At 42.4% G+C, this 25,125-nt stretch overlaps 2 protein-coding genes across 2 annotated transcripts in view; one reads left to right on the forward strand and one right to left on the reverse strand.

Moving 5' to 3' along the window:
* Positions 1–17,734, forward strand: part of gabbr1a (gamma-aminobutyric acid (GABA) B receptor, 1a) — an 87,503-nt gene extending 69,769 nt beyond the window's left edge. Inside the window, exons 18-24 of the mRNA XM_069655652.1 lie at positions 3,306–3,422; positions 4,795–4,905; positions 7,634–7,727; positions 10,182–10,309; positions 13,183–13,311; positions 14,160–14,303; positions 15,687–17,734. Of these exons, the coding sequence (XP_069511753.1) occupies positions 3,306–3,422; positions 4,795–4,905; positions 7,634–7,727; positions 10,182–10,309; positions 13,183–13,311; positions 14,160–14,303; positions 15,687–15,971 (1,008 nt within the window). The 3' untranslated portion in view covers positions 15,972–17,734. The remainder of the gene's footprint in view (positions 1–3,305; positions 3,423–4,794; positions 4,906–7,633; positions 7,728–10,181; positions 10,310–13,182; positions 13,312–14,159; positions 14,304–15,686) is intronic.
* A 3,952-nt stretch (positions 17,735–21,686) lies between these two features.
* tnfb (tumor necrosis factor b (TNF superfamily, member 2)) lies at positions 21,687–23,474 on the reverse strand. The gene is made up of 4 exons (XM_069655821.1): positions 23,201–23,474; positions 23,045–23,099; positions 22,799–22,858; positions 21,687–22,572 (listed from the first exon to the last, which is right to left on the reverse strand). Exons 1-4 carry the CDS (start codon positions 23,384–23,386, stop codon positions 22,115–22,117), a joined length of 759 nt encoding a protein of 252 aa, XP_069511922.1. The 5' UTR covers positions 23,387–23,474; the 3' UTR covers positions 21,687–22,114.
* Positions 23,475–25,125: the final 1,651 nt, after the last annotated feature.

A 25,125-nucleotide genomic window follows, 5' to 3' on the forward strand; every position in this document is an offset into this window, starting at 1 on the left:
AATATAAAGTGTATGGTTTAATGCAAAGTGTAGTGCTTAAAAGAAAAACAATACGACAATAGTTATCTGCAAAAGTAGGCAGGAAGTAATGGTGGCTGTTAAATTGAGGAGTATTGACAGTTATTATGTAGTAAGAACTTCTATTGCACAAGATCATGAATTTAAAGATGAGACGACGAGGAGCGACTCTAGCAGGCCAGAAGTCCAATTATGAACATTTTCTGCATTTGTTTTAAGTCTTTACCTTATTATAAAAACTATTGAAAATATAATTCTAATTCCATATCTGAATGTACATTTACTCCTCAATTATTGCAGCCCAAAATAATGTGTTTTTAATCTGTTTTTTAATTGTTTTTTATTATTAAACGGAAAATTTGATTGACTGACTGTCAGGTTGAGACCTGGCAGGAGAACCAAAGACAAAGTTAACAAAGTTTTGCTGCAGCTCACAAGCAACAGTGTTAAAGTAAGGATGATACAACCATCGACGTGCACCAAAGCTACATTTGTTTTTTAGTTGTAAAATGTGGTGCTGCTGCTGTTGCTGTTTTTCTATTAGCCAATTAACCAACTAGGTAACTAGCCTGCAAAATGGCGATATCAGCTCCCTTTTTACTGTGAAAGTTCATGTGTTCTTTCGACAAGACAAGTGTTTTTATTTCTTCATTTTAGCAAATAGCTGATGTGGGTTGTTAGAAGTCTATTGCTCTTTTGTTTAGGGCTACTATCTGGTTGTTAGTCACTGTGACAGTCGACTGGTTGCATGGAAAGTCTTGAACTTGTAGGCGTCATCATAAAAACCAAAGTTTGTCTTTTTGGTTTCATGTAATATTCAGCGCGCATATGTACCCTGTAGCAGGAAACAAAAACATTTCTTTTCAGTTAGACTTTAATATTCAGTGTTCTTCTTATTTTTGTTATAATTAGCTGAAAGGTTGGGTGTATCAGCTTCTGCCAGGGTGTCTGACAGTGTCACATACTGCACATATGGTGTTTCATCTTGTTCCAGCTCTTAATTAAAGCTCTGTGACGTTAACACCGAGGGAAATGAATAAATATAAACTCAAGTTTTTTTTGTTTTTATGGCTGCACCATTCGATGGCCTGATATTTTTTTATTTTGAAAACATTTTGGTATCTCACCTGGAATTGAATATAAAGTTTTGTGGGTTTAAGCAATGTTTGGCTGCACAGCATTAACTATTTATGGCTGGTTACTAAAACTTACCGACTGTGAAATTCTCTCCCTTCTTTAAGCGAACCCATTTTTAGGTGTTGTCTTGTCAATTTTGATTTTCTTGTCTGTGGCAAGCAGACACCTGCAGGAGCAATCAGTCGTTTCGGGATTCTCATCACGCACACTTAGTGGATGAAAGACAATGAAAGTTTAAAAACAGTCATAATTCACGAAGTATTTTAATGTATTTTTGGTATTCAGTGGTACAGATATGATTTGCCGGGTGCCAGAATAGAACAGCAGTGGGATCCCAGCACTAATGAGGAGTGGGAGTACTTTTCTGTCACCCATGTTGAGTCTTTTCTGTTGTGGAGGCGAGAGAGAGATTTCCATTTCTGTCGATTCTCTGCTCTTTGTCCCCGTCCAGCTATTCTCTCTCATGTATTGTTCTGACTGTCTCTGCCTCTGACCCTCTACTCTAGATATCTTTTTCCTGTCTGTCTCTGTCTGTCTGGCTGGCTGGCTGGCTAGCTAGCTATGTAGCTATCTAGCAATCTATGTAGCTATATTATTTTAGCAACCTAGCTACTGTACCTGGCTCTATATCTCTCTGTTTATCTACCTAGCTGTCAAGCTAACAGTTCATCTATCTATCTATCTATCTATCCATCTATCTATCTATCTATCTATCTATCTTGATCTCTATCTATCTTGATCTCTATCTATCTATCTATTTATCTATCTATCTATCTATCTTGCTCTCTATCTATCTCTCTATCTCTCTATCTATCTATCTATCTATCTATCTATCTGTCTATCATCTATATTGATATTAAGCAAACTATCTATCTTGCTATCCATCTATCTGTCTGTCTGTCCATGCAGCTTGCTGTCTTTTTTGCCTTCTAGCTAGCAATCTAGTTAACTGTCTAGCTATCTATCTCTCTGTCAATGTTATCTATTTAGCTATCCAGCTATCAAGCTAACTGTCCAGCGGACCAGGTATCTTTCTCTTTATCTATCTACCTGGCTCTCTATCTCTCTCTTCTATCTATGATGGTATCTATTTAGCTATCAAGCTAATTGTCTTTCTACCTAGCTATCCATCTAGCTAGCTATCAATCTCTCCCATTTTCTCATCTCTTTTCATCTCCCTCTCCTGCAAAACCCCCAAATTGGATGCGTGACCGAGTGAGAATATGCACACTTTTCTAATTTTCTGGCTTTAATGGAAGAAATGAGAGTTTTTCTTTTTTTTTTGTTAATAAGAGCAAAGTCTTAATTTCCACTGGGGAAACTTCAAAGTCCTATTTATGTCCCCCTCACTTTTACAGTTTCAGGTTGATTTCCTTACTGAAATCTCCCTTCCCCTACAGACCACATTAAAAAAAGAGAGGATTGGTAGAAATATTGATATTTTCATCTGGTTACCTTCAGGTATTATTACGATGCGCTCAGAGCAAAAAGCTTAAGGAGCTGCAGTGAGTGGTGCAGAGAACGATTTGCAGACCTTGTCGGTGGAAGTTGTTGGGGAGGTTTACTGACTAAAAGAAATACCTGCAGATTTTATTTTATATCTCCTCTATGTGTCATTTTTATTTATAGTAAATATTCCTTTTTAAAAAGCACCTGAATAAAGCATAACTGAAAGAAAAGGCAGTGAAGCACAAAGATGTAAAAACAACATTATCATTTCTGTCAAGGAAAAAAACAAGAGATTCTGCAACATAGAAGCTTCTTTTTAGGCTTTATATTTTTGTAATACTACTGGCTTCATATTGCCAGATTGATTTATTGTGTAATGGAAGTTACAAATTCAAATGATATATTTAGTTTCCTAAGCATCCTTTTAAAGCCTGGTTCTGCTCGTGGTTTCTGTCTGTTAAAAGGAAGCTTTTCCTTGCAGCTGTAGCAAAGTGCTCGGTCCGAGTGGGAATTGTTGGGTCTCTGTTAATAATAATATAAAGAGAACGCTCTCGACCTTCTTTATATGAAAAGTGCCCCGAGATAAGTTCTGTTATGACTTTGCATTAATAAATAAAATTGACTGGATTTGACCTAAGCCCTTGAATGAAGGTATTTTAAATTACAATTCTCTCCTCTCTCTCTTTTCCTGTCTCCTCCAGTTCCGCCTGTGGCTCCTCGGCCTTGGCTTCAGCCTGGCGTACGGCAGCATGTTCACAAAGATCTGGTGGGTCCACACCCTCTTCACCAAGAAGGAGGAAAAGAAGGAGAAGAAGAAGGTAGGGAGGCAGAGTTGGAGGGCAGGAGGGATAAGCCTCTCTGCGGTCTCGGGAGGAGTTGAGAAAGGATGGGAGAGGAGGCGGGGAGGGAGGCCGGGCAATGCAGCATGTGTGGCGCCGGCTGATAAAAAAGTTCTGTTAAAAAACTTTGCAGGGCTTCCGAGTAACATAAGCTTCTAAGAGGCCAGCTCCGCATCATTCACTGCGGAGGGGTTGTAGCAAAAGTGCAGGGATAAGGGTGTTGGACACACACTGACACAGATACTGTGCTTCATACATGCACACACAAAGCACACGCTCCGACACACATGCAACATTTATGCACCGAAACATGCAGGAGCAGATTCTGTGGCATGTAAACACACCTTACAATGCCGCTGATGCGTACGTCATCAGCTTTATTTGCATGCTGCTGTGTTTATGAGTGGGTGTGTGTTTGTGTTTATGTGTGTGTAAACGTCGCCTGAAAGATAGTGTATCCTGGAGCCAACAAGATACTGCCAGTCTGTGATTTGTTGTGGGAATTTCTAAGACCTAATCAGAAGAATAAGAGATTAAGCCATTTATGGAATATTTATGAATATGTATGAGTATTAAAGTTCTATGCAGAAATCCATCCTTCGGGGGGTTTATTATTTGAGCCAAAGCACATCGAATCGCGTTGACTTTCAACTCACTTCATGTCCACAGAAGGGCATTTTCCCAGAGAGCGAGTCTCCGTGCGAGTATTTAAAGAAACTTTCACATATCGAGGGGAGAATGAACGCCTTTCAAATCATTTTTCATGCAACTCAAGTGTAGAGGCGCTCAGGACTGTGTAATGTGTTTTCTTCTTTATTTTATATTTCAGTTCTAGTCATTGCACGCTTCGATGGCTGCTACTATGTTGGAGGTGCTGGGAGTAAGCCGGCGTGGTCGAATAAAAAAAGAAGTGTGGAAAGACACAGCGGGAGAGCTCATTTTGCTGTGCTTGTTTTCGGTTACGGCTGTATTGCTTCCATTATGGCTTAACTTAAGAATAATACAGTTGATATCAGTCGCCTCGGAAGCTGTCCGCACATAAGCAGTGTCATCTCAGTGTGTATAAATGATGATTTCAGGTTGCAGCACAAATATAGCTTCTGCAGACACTCGCACACACACACAGACAATCTCCTACTGCTCCTAAAATACACTTGGACACACACAGACACACTATGAACACTCGGAGACACACATTCAGAAGACAATTCGCGCCCAGTCATCCAGAAATCACAAGGACGCCTGTCATATTATTTGTCCTGGTTGTTTGTCTTTGTTTGTGGACCGGCTCGTGATGCCCTTGGATAGTGATGACTGTTGTGAATGTGTGTGTGTGTCTTTGCTCACACAGCAACACTTGGAGCCATGGAAACTCTACGCAACAGTTGGAGTGCTGCTGGCTATCGACTTCCTGTCACTCATGATCTGGCAGATTGTGGATCCTCTGCACATTACGGTTGAGGTAGAGTACGAAAGACGGATGAGATCATTTATGTGTCACTGCACGTTTGCACGGATCGTGCACGCAGCCGCTGTCATCAATCAGTAGCAAAGTAATGAGACAGTGGGCCTCGTTTGTAGAAATTCTCTATCATTTTGATTCATCTTCAGTTAAAAAGCACAGTCTGAAACAAGGATACACTTTAGGTTTATTCACAGGAGAGCTTTAGCTGTGACATTTGAACTTGAGCAATTATAGTAATTTGTCTTGATAGTCTACGCACTGTTATCCTGCAGTATTTATTGTAAAAACAAACACAAAAGAATTCCCTGCCACATTAAACATTCATCTTCCCATAAACTTGTATGTTTAACTTGATTAAATCTGCATTAATGAATATTTTAAATGTTAACACTCAAGAGATACAATCCCTTGTTTTCGGCGCTCGCACAGAAGGAAAAATACAATTATCTTTAAGCTCATTGTTTTGGCTTTACTGCACATTTACTGCACGATTCTGTCGGAGCTGCTCTCACAAACCTTTTTCTGCTGTTGTCCACAAAAATGAACAAACTGTACGCTTCATGCCAGGTACCCGGACACAGGTAACTGATGAACATAGTGTAGCATTTAGAAGCTAAAGAGCTTGGAGTTGGTGGAGACCAAAGCAGAGCTGAAGGGAGAGAGAGTGCAGGACTACATTTTATAAAGATCCAAGTACAACCCAAAATACATGCTACTGTTGCACCACTGGTCATTAGACAGGAAGCACATTTTAAGTCACATTTTTGCCACTCTTGTTTTGAGGTTTTCTGCCCTCTAGTGGCCAGGAATTCAATCAACAAATCTTAAATACAGCTCTGGAAAAAATGAAGAGACCACTCCAAGTGTTCCTTAAATCAGCATCTCTCTCTACATGTCACAGCCAGCCCAGTCCAGATCTGAACCCTGTTTAAAACCTGAATGTGATCAAGAGGAAGATGGATGGTCTCAAGCCATCAAACTAAGAGTGCTCTGTGACAGACAGGTGGAGAGCAGCCAAGATATATGAAAGCTGTGATTAAAAAAAACGGGTTATTCCACCAAATATTGATTTGTGTACTCTGAGTTTTCTTAACCAGTCGTCATTTTCTGAAAGTAAAAGACCAAAATCAGAATATTTAATTTAGAAGTAGAAGAAATGTTGTTTTCAATAAAACAGAAGTTCATTAAAAACAAACACAAACCTATAAATAGTAGAACCAGAGAAAAACAGTGCGGTGGTCTCTTAATGTTTTCCAGAGCTTTTTTATGCGAGTTCTTTTTAAATGGGACGTTGGGGGGGGGGCACTGGTTTGGCTCAGTTGGTGGAGCCGGCGCCCCATGTATACAGGCTACAGTCCTAGACGCACTGATCGCAGGTTCGACTCCCGTTCTGCGGATCATTCGGTGCATAACAACCCCCAACCTCTACTCCCAGCGTTCCCTGTCTTTCTTCACCTTTTAATAAAGCTATAAAGCTATTTTTTTTTAAAAATCTTTAAACAAGACGAGGTCAAAACCTCGTATGTGGCTGACCGCATCAGGTCAATGTGCGCTTTTGTGGGCAATGTGTTACAAGGACTGTCCTCATGAGGCCAACGTGTTTGAAAGTAGGTGCGCGCTGCGGACGTAGGTGAGGACAGCAGACGAGCAGCGGAGGAGCAGCCCCGCCTACTCCCCAAACAAAGTATCCAGAGCCGTATAGACAGAGAGTCGCGTCAGTGGAGGTCCAATATGCTCCGTGATCTGCCATTGCGATATCGCAACTCTCTCTCTCTACGGCTGAGAGAGTACCGTCACTCACTCAGTCAGTCAGTCAGTCAGTCACTTACAGACCTGCGTGTAAGAAAAAAATTTGACATTGGAGCAGCAAATAATAAAATGTCGGCCTTTTTTTACAGAATATACGTATAAGTCAACATCACCTTTAAAATGTTGACAGATACAAAGCAACATTAGCTTTGATTCGGGGTCGTGTTTGTGTCCATCCGATGAGTTTAAGCCCAATATTTGCACTCTCCTTTCAGCTCCGTTCCTGGTCTTCACTCACCTCCTCTCCTCTCCTGAGGGACATATCTGGCTCTTTTGACGCTTTATGCTCCACTATGTTCCTTCGCCCGTCGCTTACTCTCTCTGTTTGCTGTATGGTGCACAGCAGGAAGAGTAAAGTCAATTTTTAGAGCTGCTTTTGTTGAAAACAGCCGCTTGCTGCAACTGAAAAATAAAGTATGAATGCTGAGAGAGCGAACAGTTGCAAGCTTTTCATAGTCAAGTGGTCTTTTCTTGGAAAGAAAATGTTCATATGAAGCCGTTAAATGATCTGAAGAAGATTTAATACTGTTTAAAGACCATTAAAACCCGGATTAGACACAAACTGAGACACTAATGTGCATGTAGACTGCAACCACTGAGCTCCTCTCAACAGCTATACATCATCAGCCTCATCATCCGTGATCTGCACGGCATTACCTTTAACTACAGTCGAACCTTAAATAGAATTTTTTATATTTCACATTATTGGATATCTGATACCCTTTTAATTCCACCATCTATATCTGACTTACGGGAGGGACCTATTTACCCGGGGGGATCAAGCGTGCAGTGTCTGGGGCTTATGCTTACTCTGCATTCTCGCTGTCTCATCTTTTCTTATTATCTCCCCTTCTCTCTTTCCCTCCATCTCTTTATCCTTCCACTCCTCTCTCTCCTCGTCTTGCCGTGTGAGTAGAAGTTCACTAAAGAGGCCCCTAAAGAAGATAAGGATGTCCTGATTCAGCCCTTGTTGGAGCACTGCAGCTCGGAGAAGATGAATACGTGGCTCGGTACTGGTCTCAACCCTCTCGCACTTCAATCTGTCTCTTTATCACTCTCTGCCCTGCTCTGGTTTTCAATATCTTTGTCATACACATATGCAGACACATATGCACACACGCACACACACGTCACTTTCATTCACTCTGAATTAAACAGGTTTCATATCACAGTCTCCCTCCTCAGCCCCCGCCGCCCCGCTCACGTCTGATTCCTCTTTTCTCCCACTTTGCTTCTCTTTCTGTCGGCCCACGCGGTCCCTCTCTCTCCCTGTCTGTCTCTCTGCTGTCTCTCTTAGCGTGGCAGCTCTTATGAAAGTATAATGGTGCTGAAATTCAAATAATGTGGGTCACAAACTGGGCCATTGCCCCATAGCATTTCCTTTCAGAGAGAAGAAAAGATGGTGCTTTAATATCAGGCGGTATAAAGAAACAATGGACAGTCTGAAGAAGTGTCCAACTCACTCAGTCACACATTTTCTTTTCTTCGCTGCTTCACTCTCTTCACTATTATATTCTCTTTTTTCTGTCAGTCTGCTGCCTCTGACAGGCTTTCAACATATTCCACCATCCATTGTGGCTACACTTTACCACTGCACTCACTCGCACTCACACACTCGCTCTCTCCGCGGCCACATTGAGCTGTTCATAGTGTTGCTGTCTCTAAAAACAGAAACCATGTAAAGGCATTGACATGATCGCATAACTGCACAAAATCCCATAATGACATTGTTTCGTAGATTCTTTCAGCTTTCTAGCAATTAAGTATTGCACCTGTGGGACTTGTGTGAGAGATGTTACAATGCCAACAGTCTTCAGCCATGCTAGGAGTCCTGGAGAACAAAACTGGGAACTTCAATATCACTACTTTAGGTATCTTGATGGAAATTACAGCTCTTTGAAGAGAGCCGTGCATAATGGATCTGTTCCTTTAAAAGTGAGGCGACAAAATGTGAGAGACTTTCTTTTTTCCCCAAACACGTCTACATCCTGTGACTGGCTGGTTCTTATTGCAAAAAGACTACAAAAGAAGTGGAAGTAGTCAACAGGACAGCATTTCAGCCATCGCCATCTTGGTTTTCTAGAGCCATATTTGGACAACAGGGCATTTTTACGTCTCTATCCTGGTTGACGGGTTGACCGGTGACTTGTCTATCGCAGGTAGCTGTGCCCTAAAGTATAACCTGCCTTATCGTCAACTTTACTCCAAATAGAACCACTTAACTAAACATACTAAATTGAAGGAGACTAAATTGAACTCATTTGGAAAATGTTTACAGGGATAATATCAATATATATCAGTTGATAAGTAGTGTGATTCTGTCATCTTTCTCAATACATTCTAACCAATGACTGTACATAAAGATGGAGGACGTATTCCTGTGTACCCTCATTGTACAAAATTAAAGCCAAGATACTCCCCTTGACGGGCGCAACCATCTTGCGATGGTGACCTCAAATACAATCCAGACGGAGTTCCTGGAGAAGGCGGTGGTATTCACCCAGCTGTGTTCGCCTCTGGATGGTGTCATGAACCCATGTACGACAGCGTCTGGTTTTCCGACCCATCTCTGACTTTCACAGCAGGTACAATGTAGCGAGAGTAGGGATGTCGGACATGGTTGATAGCCGAAAGAAATGAAACGCTGTTGGTAACCATGGAGATAAGCTCTGCTTCCTGTCCTCCATTCCTGAAGCGAAGGGCGAATATTCGCCTGTTATTTAAATGAAAATTTTGATCCGGCGGTCAAACTCGCGCGAGTAACGCAAGGCGAATATTTGCTTCGCTTTCAGTGTGAAAGCACAGTTAGGAGCCAGAGTCTGCGCAGTAGAGGTCGGCGGATGGAGCCACTAACCAAAAACAGCAGTTTAACAGCAGAACAGCTTCTTGTGTTCATCTGAGGTTAACGTTCACAGATATGTAAACTTCAATGACTGTAGGGATTGTTTTAGTTACGTTTCCTCTCACTGATCCTCTTCTAATCTGCTAATCCGGAACAGATCGGCTGCAGGAGCCGGATTTGTCAACAGAGCTGTCAATCATCCTTTTTACAGCATCAAATAACTAATTGAAACTAAACCTGTCAGAAAAATGAACACTTGATAAGAACTAACTATAATGACCTAATCACCTTTGAAAGCACAAGGCTACATCTGCTTCTTGTTTACAGTCGATGTTCCAACACCATCAGCAATGAGGTGAATGTCTTTAAGAGAAGAAGTGATTACTGCTTAGCGCCATACATGCTCCAAAGAGAACTAAACAGAGATCACCAAGATTGCTGCTGACAGAATAGAGGAAAAACGTAACAAAACATACACTTATTTATAGGTTGGTTCATTTACCAGTTTACCCTCAGCTGCATTACACACGTCATACTGTACAATTTCCATTCTTATACAAACATGGCTGCACACTCATTCAGTGTTTAACCTGCCTCCTCTCCCTGTTTCATCCTCCTCTAGGTGTTGTTTACGGCTACAAGGGTCTGCTGCTGCTGCTGGGCATTTTTCTGGCTTACGAGACCAAGTCTGTCTCCACGGAGAAGATCAATGACCACCGGGCCGTGGGGATGGCTATTTACAACGTTGCTGTGAGTCCCAAAAAAACACATAAACGACACCATCACGCCTGTGCTCCTGTTTCTGGGTGTCTGCGTTCTGCTGCTCTGCTTTCTCTGCAAAGAGCTTTCAGTCGCGCGCAGAAAAACATTAAAGCGGCGATAAGAACACGTTTTATTGCGCCACAGCACAAAATGGCTGTAGTATATCTGTGGGGGGTTAATCAATGCTACTAGCTCCATGATTACTTCGTTTGGTGCTGGCTTTAAGAGGCAACTTTACAACATGCAGCTGACCAGAAGATATTTCCACTGCAAGCTCCTAAAAGCTTAATCCTCAGAGGTTTCCTTTGGTCTCTTTGCAGTAAAAGTTAATGGAGTTTATAGATGATTTGATGCTCCCTTAAAGGGGGCATATCTTTTGAATGGATATTCTCATATTTTGCTTTATTTCACATTTTTGGGTGTTTATTGTTCACAGTGAAAAATGAAAACTGCATAATTCTCTGTTTTATCCAGAATGACTGCACGGTGCAGTGGTTAGCGCTGTTGCCTCACAGCTAGAGGTCACTGGTTCAAACCCCGGTTTGGGCAAGGTGGGCCCTTTCTGTGTGGAGTTTGCATGTTCTCCTCGTGCATGCGTGGGTTGCCTCCGGGGTCTCCGGCTTCCTCCCGCAGTCAAAAGACATGCTTGTAAGGTTAATTGGTGACTCTAAATTGCCCATAGGTGTGGGTGTGAGTGTGAAAGGTTGTCTGTATCTATGTGTCAGCCCTGTGATTGACTGGCGACCAATCCAGGGTGTCCAATCCAGCCCCCCGAGACCCTGAACAGGATAAGCGATATAGATAATGGATGGGTGGATCCAGAATGACATGATAAAAAGGTCGCCTCTGAAATGGGCCGTTCAGAACAGCTGCAGGTTTTTGTGTAGAACCTTACTTTCGCTGAAATCGACCAATCGTCATTCACCGTCGTTCACCTCAGCCTGCCTTCTTGCTCTCGCTTGTAGTCAAGTCTACACCTCCTGGTGATTCTGGCTCGTACATATAAGGCCGAATAACTGATCCTAGGGCAGCCATGTTTTCTACAACTTTGCAGTGCAGCCACGTGGGGGAGGGGCTACACGGTTACTCCAAATACTGTCAGCCAATAGTGGCTAAGGTCTGACCTTTGAATGGCAAAACGGCTTGTTCGTTTCAGGAGAGGCTCCAAAAATAACTAAATTAAAATATGTATACAATCTTTAAATCTGAACAAACTTTACCAACGTGACTCAAAAACACATTCGAATAATAGAAAATTGACTGCATCGCTCGAACATGTCCCCTCTAAAGTCTCTCTGCTGTATTTTCTTTATTTGAGCACATCGCTGCTTAAATGTGACAGAACGTCTCGTTGAAAATCTTCCAGCGGAGAAAAAACATTTAAATGCGTTCATTGAGGGAACAGCAGAATATAAATGACAGCTTTTCCTCTCAAACACAACCTTTGGGCTGTGCTGAACATCACAGATTCATGGTCGGGTATGAAATATTGAAAAGTACATGTTGGTATAATGATCAGTTTTACCATTACGAGACAGGCTGGTGTATAAAATATTCAAGCTTTTCCACAAGTACGCAGTGAGATTTTATTCTCTAAAATGCTGATCCCTGGACGCATTTCTGTCCAAATCATTATCCTGCCAGCACAAGCTGCTGTCGTGCATGAATCATAAATTCTGATGCTTATTGTGCCTGTGGTTCAACGATACCGACAGTCGTATCTCAGGTCTGCTTTATGAAATGAAAACTCGTTCTCAGGGGGGCTTTCTGGTGAGGAAAATGTTAAATAAAATCAATAAAATATTTAAGGGCATAGCAAACTTTTATTGTGCTGCAGTGCTGCGAGTGCTCAGTACTTTAGCTTTAATACTCAGCACATATATAGGACGAAATGTGGCTGCAGAGTGTGGATGGCAGAGAGTGCGTAGATTGTGTAGAGCTTGTCCTATAGAACAAATAGGTTTAACATGCACCCGTTTAGGCACTAAAGCACAGTGGTTACCTCAGCCGTCTGTCAAACAATTTTCAGTGCCTCTTAATAGCAGGTGAATCATCTTAAACGGACGCACCTAGGATGCACTTTAAACTGAAATAGCTGCCATTATGTTCACTTCAGCCACTTTAGACAAATAGTCTCCGCCGTTTGCTGACACTCTTGACACGGGGTAATTTTGTAATTGATGTAAAACGTCTGGGGAAAGTGGTTCCTGTCACTTTCACTGCCAGACAAGTTTTTCTGTTTTGATCTGAAGCGGGCAAACATTTTCCTCTTCAACAGCCATTTTGCCGAAACTCCCATTAATAAGTAAATTCCCATGTATCCTAATGAGCATCAGGACATGTTGTTGGTGATTTGTAATTTGTAAATGGATTGATCTCGCCTCCTCCGTCAGGGAGAGAATCTTTCATTGATCATCATCGCTCATGGTTATTTATGAGAGCATTAAATGCAGCGTGTGTGCTCATTTCTTCACATGCTGCCATAATGTGACACACGTCTATGTTATTATTTTATTTTACGATACACACATCTCACTTTTATGATGATGTCAATAGTTAATGGTGCTTCTGTAGAGGGACCTCCTTCCTCCTTGCTAAGCTGTGGGCTTCGGGCTGTGATGAGATGACAACGTGGATATTGTCAGCGTGCCGTCGACACTTCACTCATGACTTTTTAATGCTGGTTTCACATGGGAGCCCTCCCTGGAATGATAAACAGATGCCTAATGCTTTTATGGATGTGATTTTCCTCCTCGCTCATACTTTATTCTCCCCCTCCCCATCTCTGCCTCCATCTTCCTCGTCTACCTCCCTCTCCCTTTGTAACTTCTCTTTCTGTTGGTTCCCCTCTCTCTCTGCAGGTGTTGTGCCTGATCACGGCTCCTGTGACTATGATCCTGTCTTCACAGCAGGACGCCTCCTTTGCCTTCGCCTCTCTAGCAATCGTCTTCTCTGCCTACATCACTCTGGTGGTGCTTTTTGTTCCCAAGGTGCGCTGACTTGTGACTCACACCTTTAGGAACGGCTGCACACTCTAGAGGCTACACTTACAATGCATTAAAACCAAAGGTCAAACTGATTAGTCTCAGTGTGTTTAAGGAAAGATCAGCCTGTGCTGAATGGTGCATGAAACTTCTGCAGCTTCATATTGTCCAGACTCAAAGCTCTGCAGCTGTAACATAAAATCAGAATGTTGCTTAATCTAAAATAAACTCTCAGGATAACAAACAGGAAATAATCTCTCTTTACAGCAGCTCAAACGTAGAGGGAATAAAGAGTAACAAATAGAGATCAAAAATACAAATGCTGATCTGCAATCTATTTGTCATTTTACCGTTACGCTATTAATTCTTGAAGTGAGAAGCTTTTCGTTGTGTTGCTGCTGTCAACATTTCGTGTTAGGGAAAAAAAAAATCCTCTGGCACAAACAAAGTGAGACATTTTGCATGTCTGGCAGCAGCCACAATGATTTGTTTGGTCGAGCTTGGTGGTGCAAATGAGCACTGCTGCAGACTGTGCACACAGAGGAAAGACTGCCACCTACAGAAATCCCAACTTCATTTACCGAGATAAGAAAGCATCACATTTATTTGATTGTCTGGCTTTTTATGGAAGCACACCGCAGCTCCAAAGACATCAGAAGACAAATAAAACTAAATTTAATATTGACTTAAGTGAAGGAAACATTTTAGACCTTCACTCAAGTGTCAGAGATTCAGCTCAAAGGCCGACAGATATTAAAAAATCTGTTCACAGCAGACGCGTTATTCATTTAGCATGCTGTACTCTCAGGCCGGTGTTTGTTCTTTATTGACTTCCTGTTCCTGTGGCGGTCCAGATGCGGCGTCTGATCACCCGCGGGGAGTGGCAGTCGGAGCAGCAGGACACTCTGAAGACCGGCTCGTCCACCAACAACAACGACGAGGAGAAATCCAGACAGCTGGAGAGAGAGAACAGGGAGCTGCAGAAGATCATCCAGGAGGTGAACACATTGTTAATGCAGACACAAACACAGAGCATTACCTGTTATTATGATATCTTTAACGTGCACACACAAATGTCACACACATTATGAGCATGAGTTAGCATCTTGTAGCATTTTCAGCTTTAAGGATTCTTTCCTGCAGCTTTTTACGGTCCATGCTTATTTGTGCTGCTTCCAAACTATGCTGGCTTAATACAGCTCATATGTGAGGCAGGAAGTCAGTGTGTGTGCCATTGTTTGCAGGTCTACTTACTACAAGTGCATTAAACAATGGAGGGTATTGAAAAAGAGGCCCTTGTTTTTACTCCTTTGCAGCTTGTTAACACGGTTATACCTCATGGGCTTGTGTATAGTTTCTCCTGAACATGTATCAGAGGTTGTTACAGAGCAGGGTCAGGGGTCAGTGAGGCAGGAAGTCAAACTCAACGAACCCAGTTTGCAAGTTATTTGTCCTGATGCTCTTGACTCTTTGACACACACAGGTAGATTAAATAGTTGACCCTGTAGTTCTCTGTCGAAGATGTAAATGAATAAATGTCGGATAATGAAAAAGAAGTGGTGTGTTTCACTCGAAGCCTTTGGCCTGAAGCACGTTCTTTCTTCTGCTGTGCATCATTAGAAGAATTACATGCTCACTTAGTGCTGACAACTTTATCTGCTAATCGTGTTACTATGGTTTCATTTATTATCTGGTTATACACAGTCCTCCAGTTATGGCTGCCCACAAAAAGAGTTGTAGTTATTGACAAATTATATGTGCATACAACTACATTATAGTGTGTGATAAACAGTTTATATAGTATGTGTTATATGCTTCTTATTAAGGCTGCAACTAATATTATTATTTAATCTGCAGATTATTTTCAAGATGAATTGTTAATTCTTCACAATAGCCCATCCTAGTTTTCCTGAATCTCAAGTGACATCTTTAAATGTCTTGTTTAAACATTTCATTTCCATTTCCATCATATTTGGCCATAAAATGAAGCATATCCCCACATTTGAGAAGCTTGAACCTGCAAATGACTAAATTATTAAAACTAACCAATAATTCAAGAAGCCGCCCAGTGTGTGTTTTTACACAGCGTTCCAGCGCATAAACAAACAGTGCATGCTTCAAACACACCCTGTTTCGCCTCTTATTACTTCCGATGCCGGCTCAGAGGCAGAACTCCGTGCCTTGCTCAAGGACACCTCGACAGTGCCCAGGAAAGGAACTGGCACCTCTCCAGCTACCAGCCTTAATTTCATGCTTGGTCCATACCGGGTCTTGACCCAGCCACCCACCTACAGACTGAGCTCTAATTGGGGTGGTCGGGGCTGTGTAAGTTAAATGTTGCTCTTACATTGACTTCTCCTCTCTACTCTTTGTGTCTGTAGAAAGAAGAGAGGGTATCGGCTCTCCGCAACCAGCTGGCAGAGCGTCAGGCTCTACGCAACCGCCGCCGCCCCTCCTCAGGCCAGAACCAGAACCACAACGCCCCGCTGCCCTCCTCCCAGCCGGACCCCAAGTCTCTGCTCCCCCCGCCGGGCTACCCCAACCCCACCACGGACAATCACTCCCTCCCGCCCTCCTTCTCCAACTCCTCCAACCTGTACCCGGCCGACAGCAAGATGAGCCGCAACCACTGTCACAACAGCCAGATCCCGCTGCTGTATAAGTAGGTGAGGCCCGGGTGTGAGGGAGGGGAGGGTAAGGGGGGTATTCATGATTCAGTCGCACAGTGCACCCGTGGGACACAAACACAACGAGACACTGTGACTGTCACTTGTTTGGCTGAAGAGCACAGCGGTGTAGTGACACTGTTTTTAAGCATACTGCGTGGAAGCACAAAGAAGGTTCACTGGAGTGCTTTTCACTCGGCAGCTTTCACGGGGGGAGATCACACAGGTAACACCCGTCTTCACAGCTTTGATCTCACTGTGTTCAACCCAGCAACGACGCGGCCACAAGCACATCTCAGACTCGCAGCACTCGAGGTCAAGCGAACGGATAGATCTCTTCATTGTTCCTCTCCCTCATTCGTTCTCTCGTTCTGTTGTGGAGACGTCGGATCTGAAAAAGAAAACGTTTGTGTTTGTGTCTTTTGCTCTATCGTCTCCACATTCTGTCTCTGGAGTTTGTTGACTAGACAAGCACATACAGTAGTGGTTTATATTGTTCTGTAATATCTGACCTGTTTTGTCATGGAGTTGTTGTTCAATTATTTGTTTACTTTTGCAGGAGAGTTGTGAAAACTGAAAACTGAAAGGGACGACGCAATGTACAGTTTTTCTCTAACGTTTCCTCTGAACAGCAGCTCAGAAAAGATGATGTGCATTATCAAACAGCCATAATTTATAACGGCCATTGAGCTTGGCATGTCTGCTGTCAGGACTGTGTTACACTGCATCTTAAAAAAATCCAGTCCTTTGCTGATGTGACCCGTTTTTAAAGGAGGAAATGATCCGAGCCTGCTGGCGTAGGAGGACAATTTTGATAGTTTTGCCATTTGAAAATAACAATGTATTTTTTGAGACTTGTGTTGTATCTATCAGCAGAAGAGTACAGAAGTAGCCATCAAATGAATCCCTTCATCCTGCATCTGATTCTGACGTACTCCGCGGGGCACCGTCACCGCGGCTGACTCGCACACTTCTCCAGCTTGTCCGAAGAGTAGTTTGTACTTTCCTGGAAATGAAAGCCAGTTTATATTTCTTGCTGAGATGCGGGGCTTCTCGATGGTTATTTCTGTAGATTTTCAGAGTAAAAGCACAGTTTTTATACATGTGACTCTGTTACACTTCATTATGTACGCCTTTTTTTATTTTGAAAGGGATCTTTTTTTTTTATGTGTCTCCATAACAGACAATCTGGATGGATTATTATTTTTTTTTTTTTTGTAACTTTCTTTCCCATTTTTCTTTTTGCATACGTTGTAAATGTATCAAAGGAAGATATATAGAGATGTGACACACTGTATTTATTCAGCAGTTAATGTGGATGTACTATTTCATTCATGAGCTATATCAAGATTTTATAAAAGCAATTATACCTGAACAGCTTTATCCGCAGGAACAAACAATACTTTGTCAAATATTTTTAAACCTCTATACTTCAGTGTGCACTTTAAGCTGAACTAAACCATGGTTACTCCTCTTTAAGTTATTCTGATACATGTTAGCTCAGGGTTCGGAGAGGGACGGTCACAGGACAGTAATGAATGAAATAGGCCATATTGATTAACTGTGCAGTACCTGATCAGAAAGTGTAACATATGAATGCAGAAATCATTTAGGAGATGTTCTATTATCTTGCACATATATGACGTTATACATGGATTTGGGGATATTTGTATTCACTATATCTAAGATCTTAAATGTTAATATATTTCAGAGTATGTGTATGCAAATATATGGGTAACATAAATAAAATCATTGTTTTTTCATTGGGTATGTTTGTGTGTTGGGATACTTTGGCGTAACAGGTTAAACGTACTGTGAGGAGTTTTTAACTGGCTGTGGAAAGTCTCACTTTTAAAGTTGTAATCTCGAAGATCTCAGTTTTGTTCTCTTTGGCGGCACCTGTGGCGATAATTGTGGGAGCACACTACCCAGATATCTAGACCAGGGGTGTCAAACTCATATTAGGTAGTGGGCCGGATTTGTTCCGATGAGACCTCAAAGGGGCCGGACTATTTTTTGCCAACATCATGATGTCTTAACACGTAGATATATGGGCTACTACAGTTTTATTATTTGAAATCATTCAATAAGAGCCAACAGATACTTGTAGAAATCAGTGAGCATTTCATGTTGTTGCATAAACAACAAAAGATTTAATAAAGCAACATGCGATCCTTGCAACATATTAACAAAGATTCATTTCAAATGTGAATGTCATTCACTAACGATACATTTGAAAGAATAGGTTAATAATAATAGCACATAATACTGTACAACAGGGAAGTGTAACAACAAGTGGCATAGTAAACTTTTTCCTATTTACACTACTCTAAACAACAATACATTTAGTGTTTAAATCTCATTGTGATTCATTAATTATTCATTTCAAACGTTGCTGGTTAATTCTATAAAACAGCCACCTGTTGTCCAGAAAGTCTGACCTGATATCGGGGTTTAAACCAGCTGCTCTGGGATCAGGGCCTGTGGAATCCAGTGTGTAGTGACGAGAGAGAGAGAGAGAGAGGGAGAGATTTTGCCAATCAAGTTTGTGGCCGGCAGTATATGTGAAACTGACACTGAGGAAAAGGAACACCCACATTTTCACTTGCTGGTCGTCACCTGACACTTTTTCACTTCCACCAGCCTGTCGTCATCAGGAACTAGTTTCTGAGCGGTGGCGATTTTCATTATGTCCCTCAGATGTCCGTGCGTCAGCCGACTGCGCAGTTTGGACTTCATCCCTCACGTTCGCATACATATGTTGTCCCAAACGTACAGACTACCTTTGATGCAACTACTGCCTTTTTAAAGTAATGTCAAACGATCAGATGTAGATTCGTACTTTAACGGTGCGCTACACTGCAGTTTGATCAGCTCCATTCGGAGTTCCTCTCTCACGTGCGTAATCCCTCTCCAGCTGAGCGAAGACAGTTAATCGACTTTTAAACTCGGCTATGAGCCCCAACAGTGTGGGTTCAACCAGCGGACCTCAGTGTGAGGGCAGCTCATGCCTAATATCGTGATCAGATAAACGATCATCAAATTCTCTATATATACATCTATAAAAATCTCTCCTTAAAAATATAAATAGGCCTATATATATATATTTTATTTTATTTTATTTTTTATTTTTTTCTTCCCCTTCCCCAAAATGCCTCGCGGGCCTGATGAGACCTCCTGGCGGGCCGCATCTGGCCCGCGGGCCGTATCTTTGACACCCCTGATCTAGACAGTACTGCATCTGTGACGTTTTATTTAAATGAAAATCTTCAAGATTATTACTTTAATTCTGATTAGAAGGGAGAAGACTTCTGCATCTGTGTGGTTATTTTTAATGCCTGTCGCTGGGTCGGATTCCAGCATGCAGACAGAAAAAGCTTTGCTTACATTTTGTCCAGTAAAATTTCACACTTTCAGTACGTGAGCCAGCTGAGATTTTTCTTTAGAGAATACACAAGTATGTACAGAACAGGAAAGACAAACAGCTCTGTCCACAGCTGCCACCAAAGTTCTCATAGTGGCTTTAAAATGAACAAAAAGTAATGACAGCTTTAATATCAAAGAAAAATTCAATTCTGCATATAAGTGTAATTACCTGCAAGTCTGATTTGTGCAGTTTTTTTTCAGCTCCTATTTGTTAAAGCCACTCTGACCATGTAATTTAGAATCCTATTTATATAATTGTAGGCAACTAAAAAGTATTAGCAAATAGTTTCTATCCATCCATTATCCATACTGCTTATCCTGTTCAGGCTCGCGGGGGGGCTGGAGCCTATCCCAGCTGTCATTGGGCGAAAGGCGGTGTACACCCTGGACTGGTCGCCAGTCAATCACAGGGCTGACACATAGAGACAGAAAACCTTTCACACTCACACCTATGGGCAGTTTAGAGTCACCAATTAAACTTACGCGCATGTGTTTGGACTGTGGGAGGAAGCCGGAGACCCCATGCATGCACGGGGAGAACAAGCAAACTCGGCACAGAAAGGCCCATCTTGCCCAAACCGGGGTTTTAACCAGTGACCTTCTAGCTGTGAGGCAACAGCGCTAACCACTGCACCACCGTGCAGCCCCAAATAGTTTCTATCTAAATTTAAAATATTGTCTCTTAATGTTCTGTAAAGCCTCCTGATATTGGGTTTGATTTTGGATATGTTTATGCTCGGATATCCATCCATCCATTATCTATGCTGCTTATCCTGTTCAGGAGCCGATCCCAGCTGTCATTGGGCGAGAGGCGGGGTAAACCCTGGACTGACCGGCAGTCAATCACAAGGCTGACAAATAGAGACAGACAACCTTTAACACTCACATTCACATCACCTCAATGAACCTAACGAGCATGTGTTTAGACTGCGGGAGGAAGCCGGAGTACCCAGAGGGAAAGGACGTATGCACGGGAAGAACATGCAAAATCCATATGAAAAGGCCCAGTACGTCTGAACCGGGATTTTTTTACTAGGAATCTTCTAGCCGTGAGGCACCACCGTGCAGCCATGCTCGAAAACTCTGCAAATGTGTGTGGAGCCAGACAGCTGTCAATCAAAACATGATCTGCCACGCTGCACAGTCTTGAGAAGTGTTTTTTTTAACTTTTTACAGTCATGAACTTTCATTTGGACTTTTTTTGGATGCTTAATGAGACTCTTAACTTTGATATCACAGATATGCATTTTTACTATTTTAAACCAAATTTCCAGAGACTTTAATTAAAACCTTAACAGCTTTATCAAATCTCTTATTTTGAAAAATGAGTCTCAATATCCTGTTGATTACAAAGCCGTTCATGTTTACATCATCCACTAGATGTCAGCAGTTATTTGTTGCGTTTCTGACTCACAATCTGACCAATTAAGTCCGTCAGCGTGAGTGAACTTGACAGTGAAACTTTCTATCTTTCTCCTCGTTGGTGTGACGGAGTCAAAGAGCGAATAAAACCCCAGAGGAAGAGATCATTAAAGAAAGGCAGGGAGCCGTTTTCAGCACAATGACCAGCTGCGAGGGCCGGTGGGAACCTCCTTACTGAGACAATAAGTGGATGTTTGGTGGTTAAAAGAAACTAAAGAAGACAAATTGCTCCCGAGTACAGACAATATTTGTATAGTGTGTTTTTTTAGATGATGACAATGTGATAAAACCAGCTGTGCTGCAGCCCCATGATCCCACAATACACACACTGTATGCAGTAACGCACACACCCCCTCCCATGTCATGTCTCTTTCCAGCTGACTGAAGACGAGGTATGTGGTAATACAGGGACGGGGCTGGTGGTGTGGAGGAGTTACAGTGTGTGTGTCTATGTGTGTGGGAGAGAAAGGTGGTGGTAAAGAGGGGGGGGTGGGTGTCACTGGGGAAAACCCGCTCTGGGCTGAGGCTTCTGCGGGCCTCCACCTGACACAGCACTCAGCAAGACACAAAAAAAGCAGGAAATTCCCCTCGGCTTGTCTGATCTTACAAAGGAAGTATTTGCTGGCTGTGGAGGAATTTCATCAACTTGTAGCCAAGTAATAGACTGAGCCCTCTACAGTGAATGTGTGTGTGTGTGTGTGTGTGTGTGTGTGTGTGCGTGTGTGTATGAGGTACTGCTCTGGCTGGTTGGAGCTGTTTGCCAACTCAGCTGCAGATTTCTATTTGGTATCTGAGCTATGAAATTAGCTCATCCTTCACGGTGACACAAGATTCTGACTCCTTCTGTTGAGTTTTTTTGCCTTTTAATTAAGTTTATGTGCACATAACATATATAAATATCATCTTAAACACCTTAACCCAACATTTTAAATAATAATAAATACAAATAAATACATACAGGTTGCAAAAGTACATGATAGCAGTTCTGTTAGGTCCTTGTACCTAAACTCTCTTGTGAAGAGATGTGTCGTCATCTGTTACAGCAGAGAAAGTCCGGCTCACTACAATCTCAGGTCAACATAAATAAAGTACAAAAAAAAGTGCCTAAATTAGAAATAAAGTTGTAAACTGTTACAGTTTATAGGACTTTTTAAAAACCAGCCTGCTCGGCTACAAGCTTTATCTCCATTGAGATTTAAAACTTTCTCCATCACCATGAGGATGAATAACAATAAAATTCAAACAATTCCTACAAAATAAAAGAACAAACTAAACTTATGGCGGAGTCTCTTTTTTCAAAGTGCAAACACGCCAAAGAACGTCTTGCCCTCCTCGGTCTCCAGCGCAGACAGCTGGTTGGTTTCCGTCCACAGTTTGTCTCCTTTGTTCAGGTTAAACACGGCGCCCAGATAGATGGCGTTGTACCAGCCCTGTCCTGAGTGGTTGCTGTCCTCCTGAGGTGTGCTCTGGCACGCCGACCTCACCGCGTTCATCAGAGACACTTTGCTGCCGATGGAGTCCGTGTAGCGCCAGATCCTGTGGCTGAGCGGCGTGAGGCCTTTCCCCGCTCCTCGCCTCTCGTCGCCATCGCTGCAGGGCACTCTGAACGACACCTGGCTGTACACGAAGAACAGGCCCTTTTGTGGGATGATGATCTGGTTGTTCTCCAGTTTGAAGCCGCCCTGAGCGAACGCCTGGCCTTGACCGTTTCTCCACTCCAACTGGTTTGACTCGCTGTCTTCGTCGTAGCTGCCTGCAAACACACCAAGAGGAAGCAGCGTTACAGCTTTGAACACATGAGTGAGTATTTAACCGGTGTGTTTACTAGGAGAGTGCATCGTCTGTGCCTGGGGCTAAGAATAACTTAAGCAACAACTTCCTCAAAGTGCTACCTACTTTTATCTGCAAATATCACACACATGGAAAAGCTGAGTTCATGAGGCTATTGTTTGACCGAGTCAAGGTAAGCTGTGACTCACCTTCTAAGTGGATGGCTGCCTTTGCTTTGATGCCGATTCTCCTCAGTGCGTCGTGGTGATCTGAAAAGAGGAAGACAAATGTGAGCACATAAATCTCACTAAGCCACCTCATGAAACAACCATGCATATAATCACCTGAGAATGTGAACTTGTCTCAAATAATCCTCAAAAGCCTCAAACAGATCCCACAAAACCCCCCTCAGCATTTCTCCTCTTTTTAAAACGAGCACTCGTGCATTTAATCACCTGGTTTCTCAGATGTGTCCTTCTTGGTTAGAGCTTCAGTTTGGCCTGATTGCATCTGTAATTAGCAAGAAAATTTAATTAGAGATGTAAAAACATACATTTCTGCTGTTTTAAAAACAAAATACAAGGTTTTAAAGGATCAAAGCAGCTCCTTACCTTCATTTCTGGCCTTCCGTTCCAGTACCAAGCAAACAGCAGGACGCCTCCGATACAAAGGGCCACGATGAGAAGGGCCCCGGTCACCTTCCATATCTGCCCTGTGGATGATTTCTTTTCCACCAGAACCACCGTCCTCTCCTCAAGAGCCATCTCTACATCACCTGGTGTGGTTGTGTAAGCCATAGTACTGTGCACAGCTCTGATTGTAGACTCTTTACAGCTTGCAGATCAGAAATATCCTCAAATAAACGCTCGTCTGGATGCTCTGTAGTGCCACTTCTGTCTTTTGTGTTTGCTATTGTGTTCGAATGAACTTCTTGCCAGAGAGCTTGTAGTATTTATGCTGTGGCAGCTGCTTCTGCAGAAGGGAAACTCCAGTGATGTCACCCTGTAAGTGGAGACTGGGTGCAGGAGGCAGCGGCAGCAGCAGAGCAGCCGGGCCGTGGAGAAGGAAACAGAAGTCACAGTGGAGTGGAGTGGAGTTTTTAGTGGAGTTTTTTTTTTTTTGCCAGAGCGCCGAACCCAACGGGAGTCGCGGTTTCAGGATGGGAAAGTGGTTTAGTCGCTGCTGTTGGGTGTTGTGTTGCTACACACACAAACACACACACAGGCTTTCATGCACAAACACACATAATGTGAGACAGACACAGAGTCATAAACACACATAAACACATATTGAGCTCATTACTGACCGGAGCCACCCACAGAATGTAAGCTGAGTGTGTATCTGCTGAGGTCCACACATAAATCCCACGACTCATTTTGAGGTCAGGTGTGACCAGATGTTTACAAATACCACAAAAATGTGAGAGTGTGTAAACAACCACCTGCTCACCTCCTATTTTACAGTAACCGCCCCTATTAAGCATTTATAAGCACTTTATGAACATGTAATAACCAGTTTATAACACATTATAATGTAGTTGTAAGCAGATATAAGGACATTCTAAGTGTTATGTCATTAATGTTTAACTTCCCCTCTGGAGTCTTATTTTTTACCACACGGCTGTGTTAAATACTCGGTTCTAATTACGGCATTCAGAAGTCTGCTATTTCTTCATAACAGACTGTTGCTATAAAGAACAGACCGTTGCTAGGGATGCAGCTCTAATCACACCATCCGGAGGACTAAATGTAATCATATCAATTTGCCGAAAGACGTCAGCTAAATTTGACGTCGGATCTGTTTACAGAAGGAAAAAAGAAAAGAGACAAAAACAGCGGAGAGAGAGCAATGGAGGTTAAACGATGCAAAAACTGGAGGCTACGACAGCGAGAGCTACAAACGTGGCACATGGTAAACATTAAATGGAACACACAACAGGATATGGTGGTGTTTAAAGGTGGTGAATGGAAAAGACAGTGACGAGACTGAAAACCTCAGTCAGGCACTGCACTGATTCCTGCGGTCCCGTCCACCGTGTCTTACTTACTCCATTCAAGGAAATGTTTACAGCTAGCTTAGCTCATTCTAAGAGGGCTGCTAATGGCTCTCACTGTGAGTGACTAATTGTAAACGGAAAACGGAGATATAATCATTTCAAATTAATAAAATCCTTTCCCAATAAATATATTGTGTCAAATAAGTCATTTTAAAAGACGTGTAATAAGCGGGATAATGTATAGTGAGCAGGTTGTTGGATGAGGAGGACTTGTATCATGCTAAAGGGGTTCCTATGCTACACATTATCCCTTACATAACAGCCATTTCTTATCAGTTATTATCTATTTATACAGCAGTCTATGATATGGATGCACACAGGTGTTATAGCTGTTAATAATTACCCTCAATATGGATGAGGGTTTAATTCAAGTGTTAACTCTATTTATTCTTCAACTGTAAAACAGTAGCACAGGTTTAGTAGTATATAAACTCAGTGACCCCATTTGATGGTGTGTAATATACAACATATTACAAATAT

The sequence above is a fragment of the Semicossyphus pulcher genome, unplaced genomic scaffold (genome assembly GCF_022749685.1).
Source record: "Semicossyphus pulcher isolate SPU_LCO1_2020_fin unplaced genomic scaffold, fSemPul1.0.p SCAF_9, whole genome shotgun sequence".
Classification (NCBI taxonomy): Eukaryota; Metazoa; Chordata; class Actinopteri; order Labriformes; family Labridae; genus Semicossyphus; species Semicossyphus pulcher.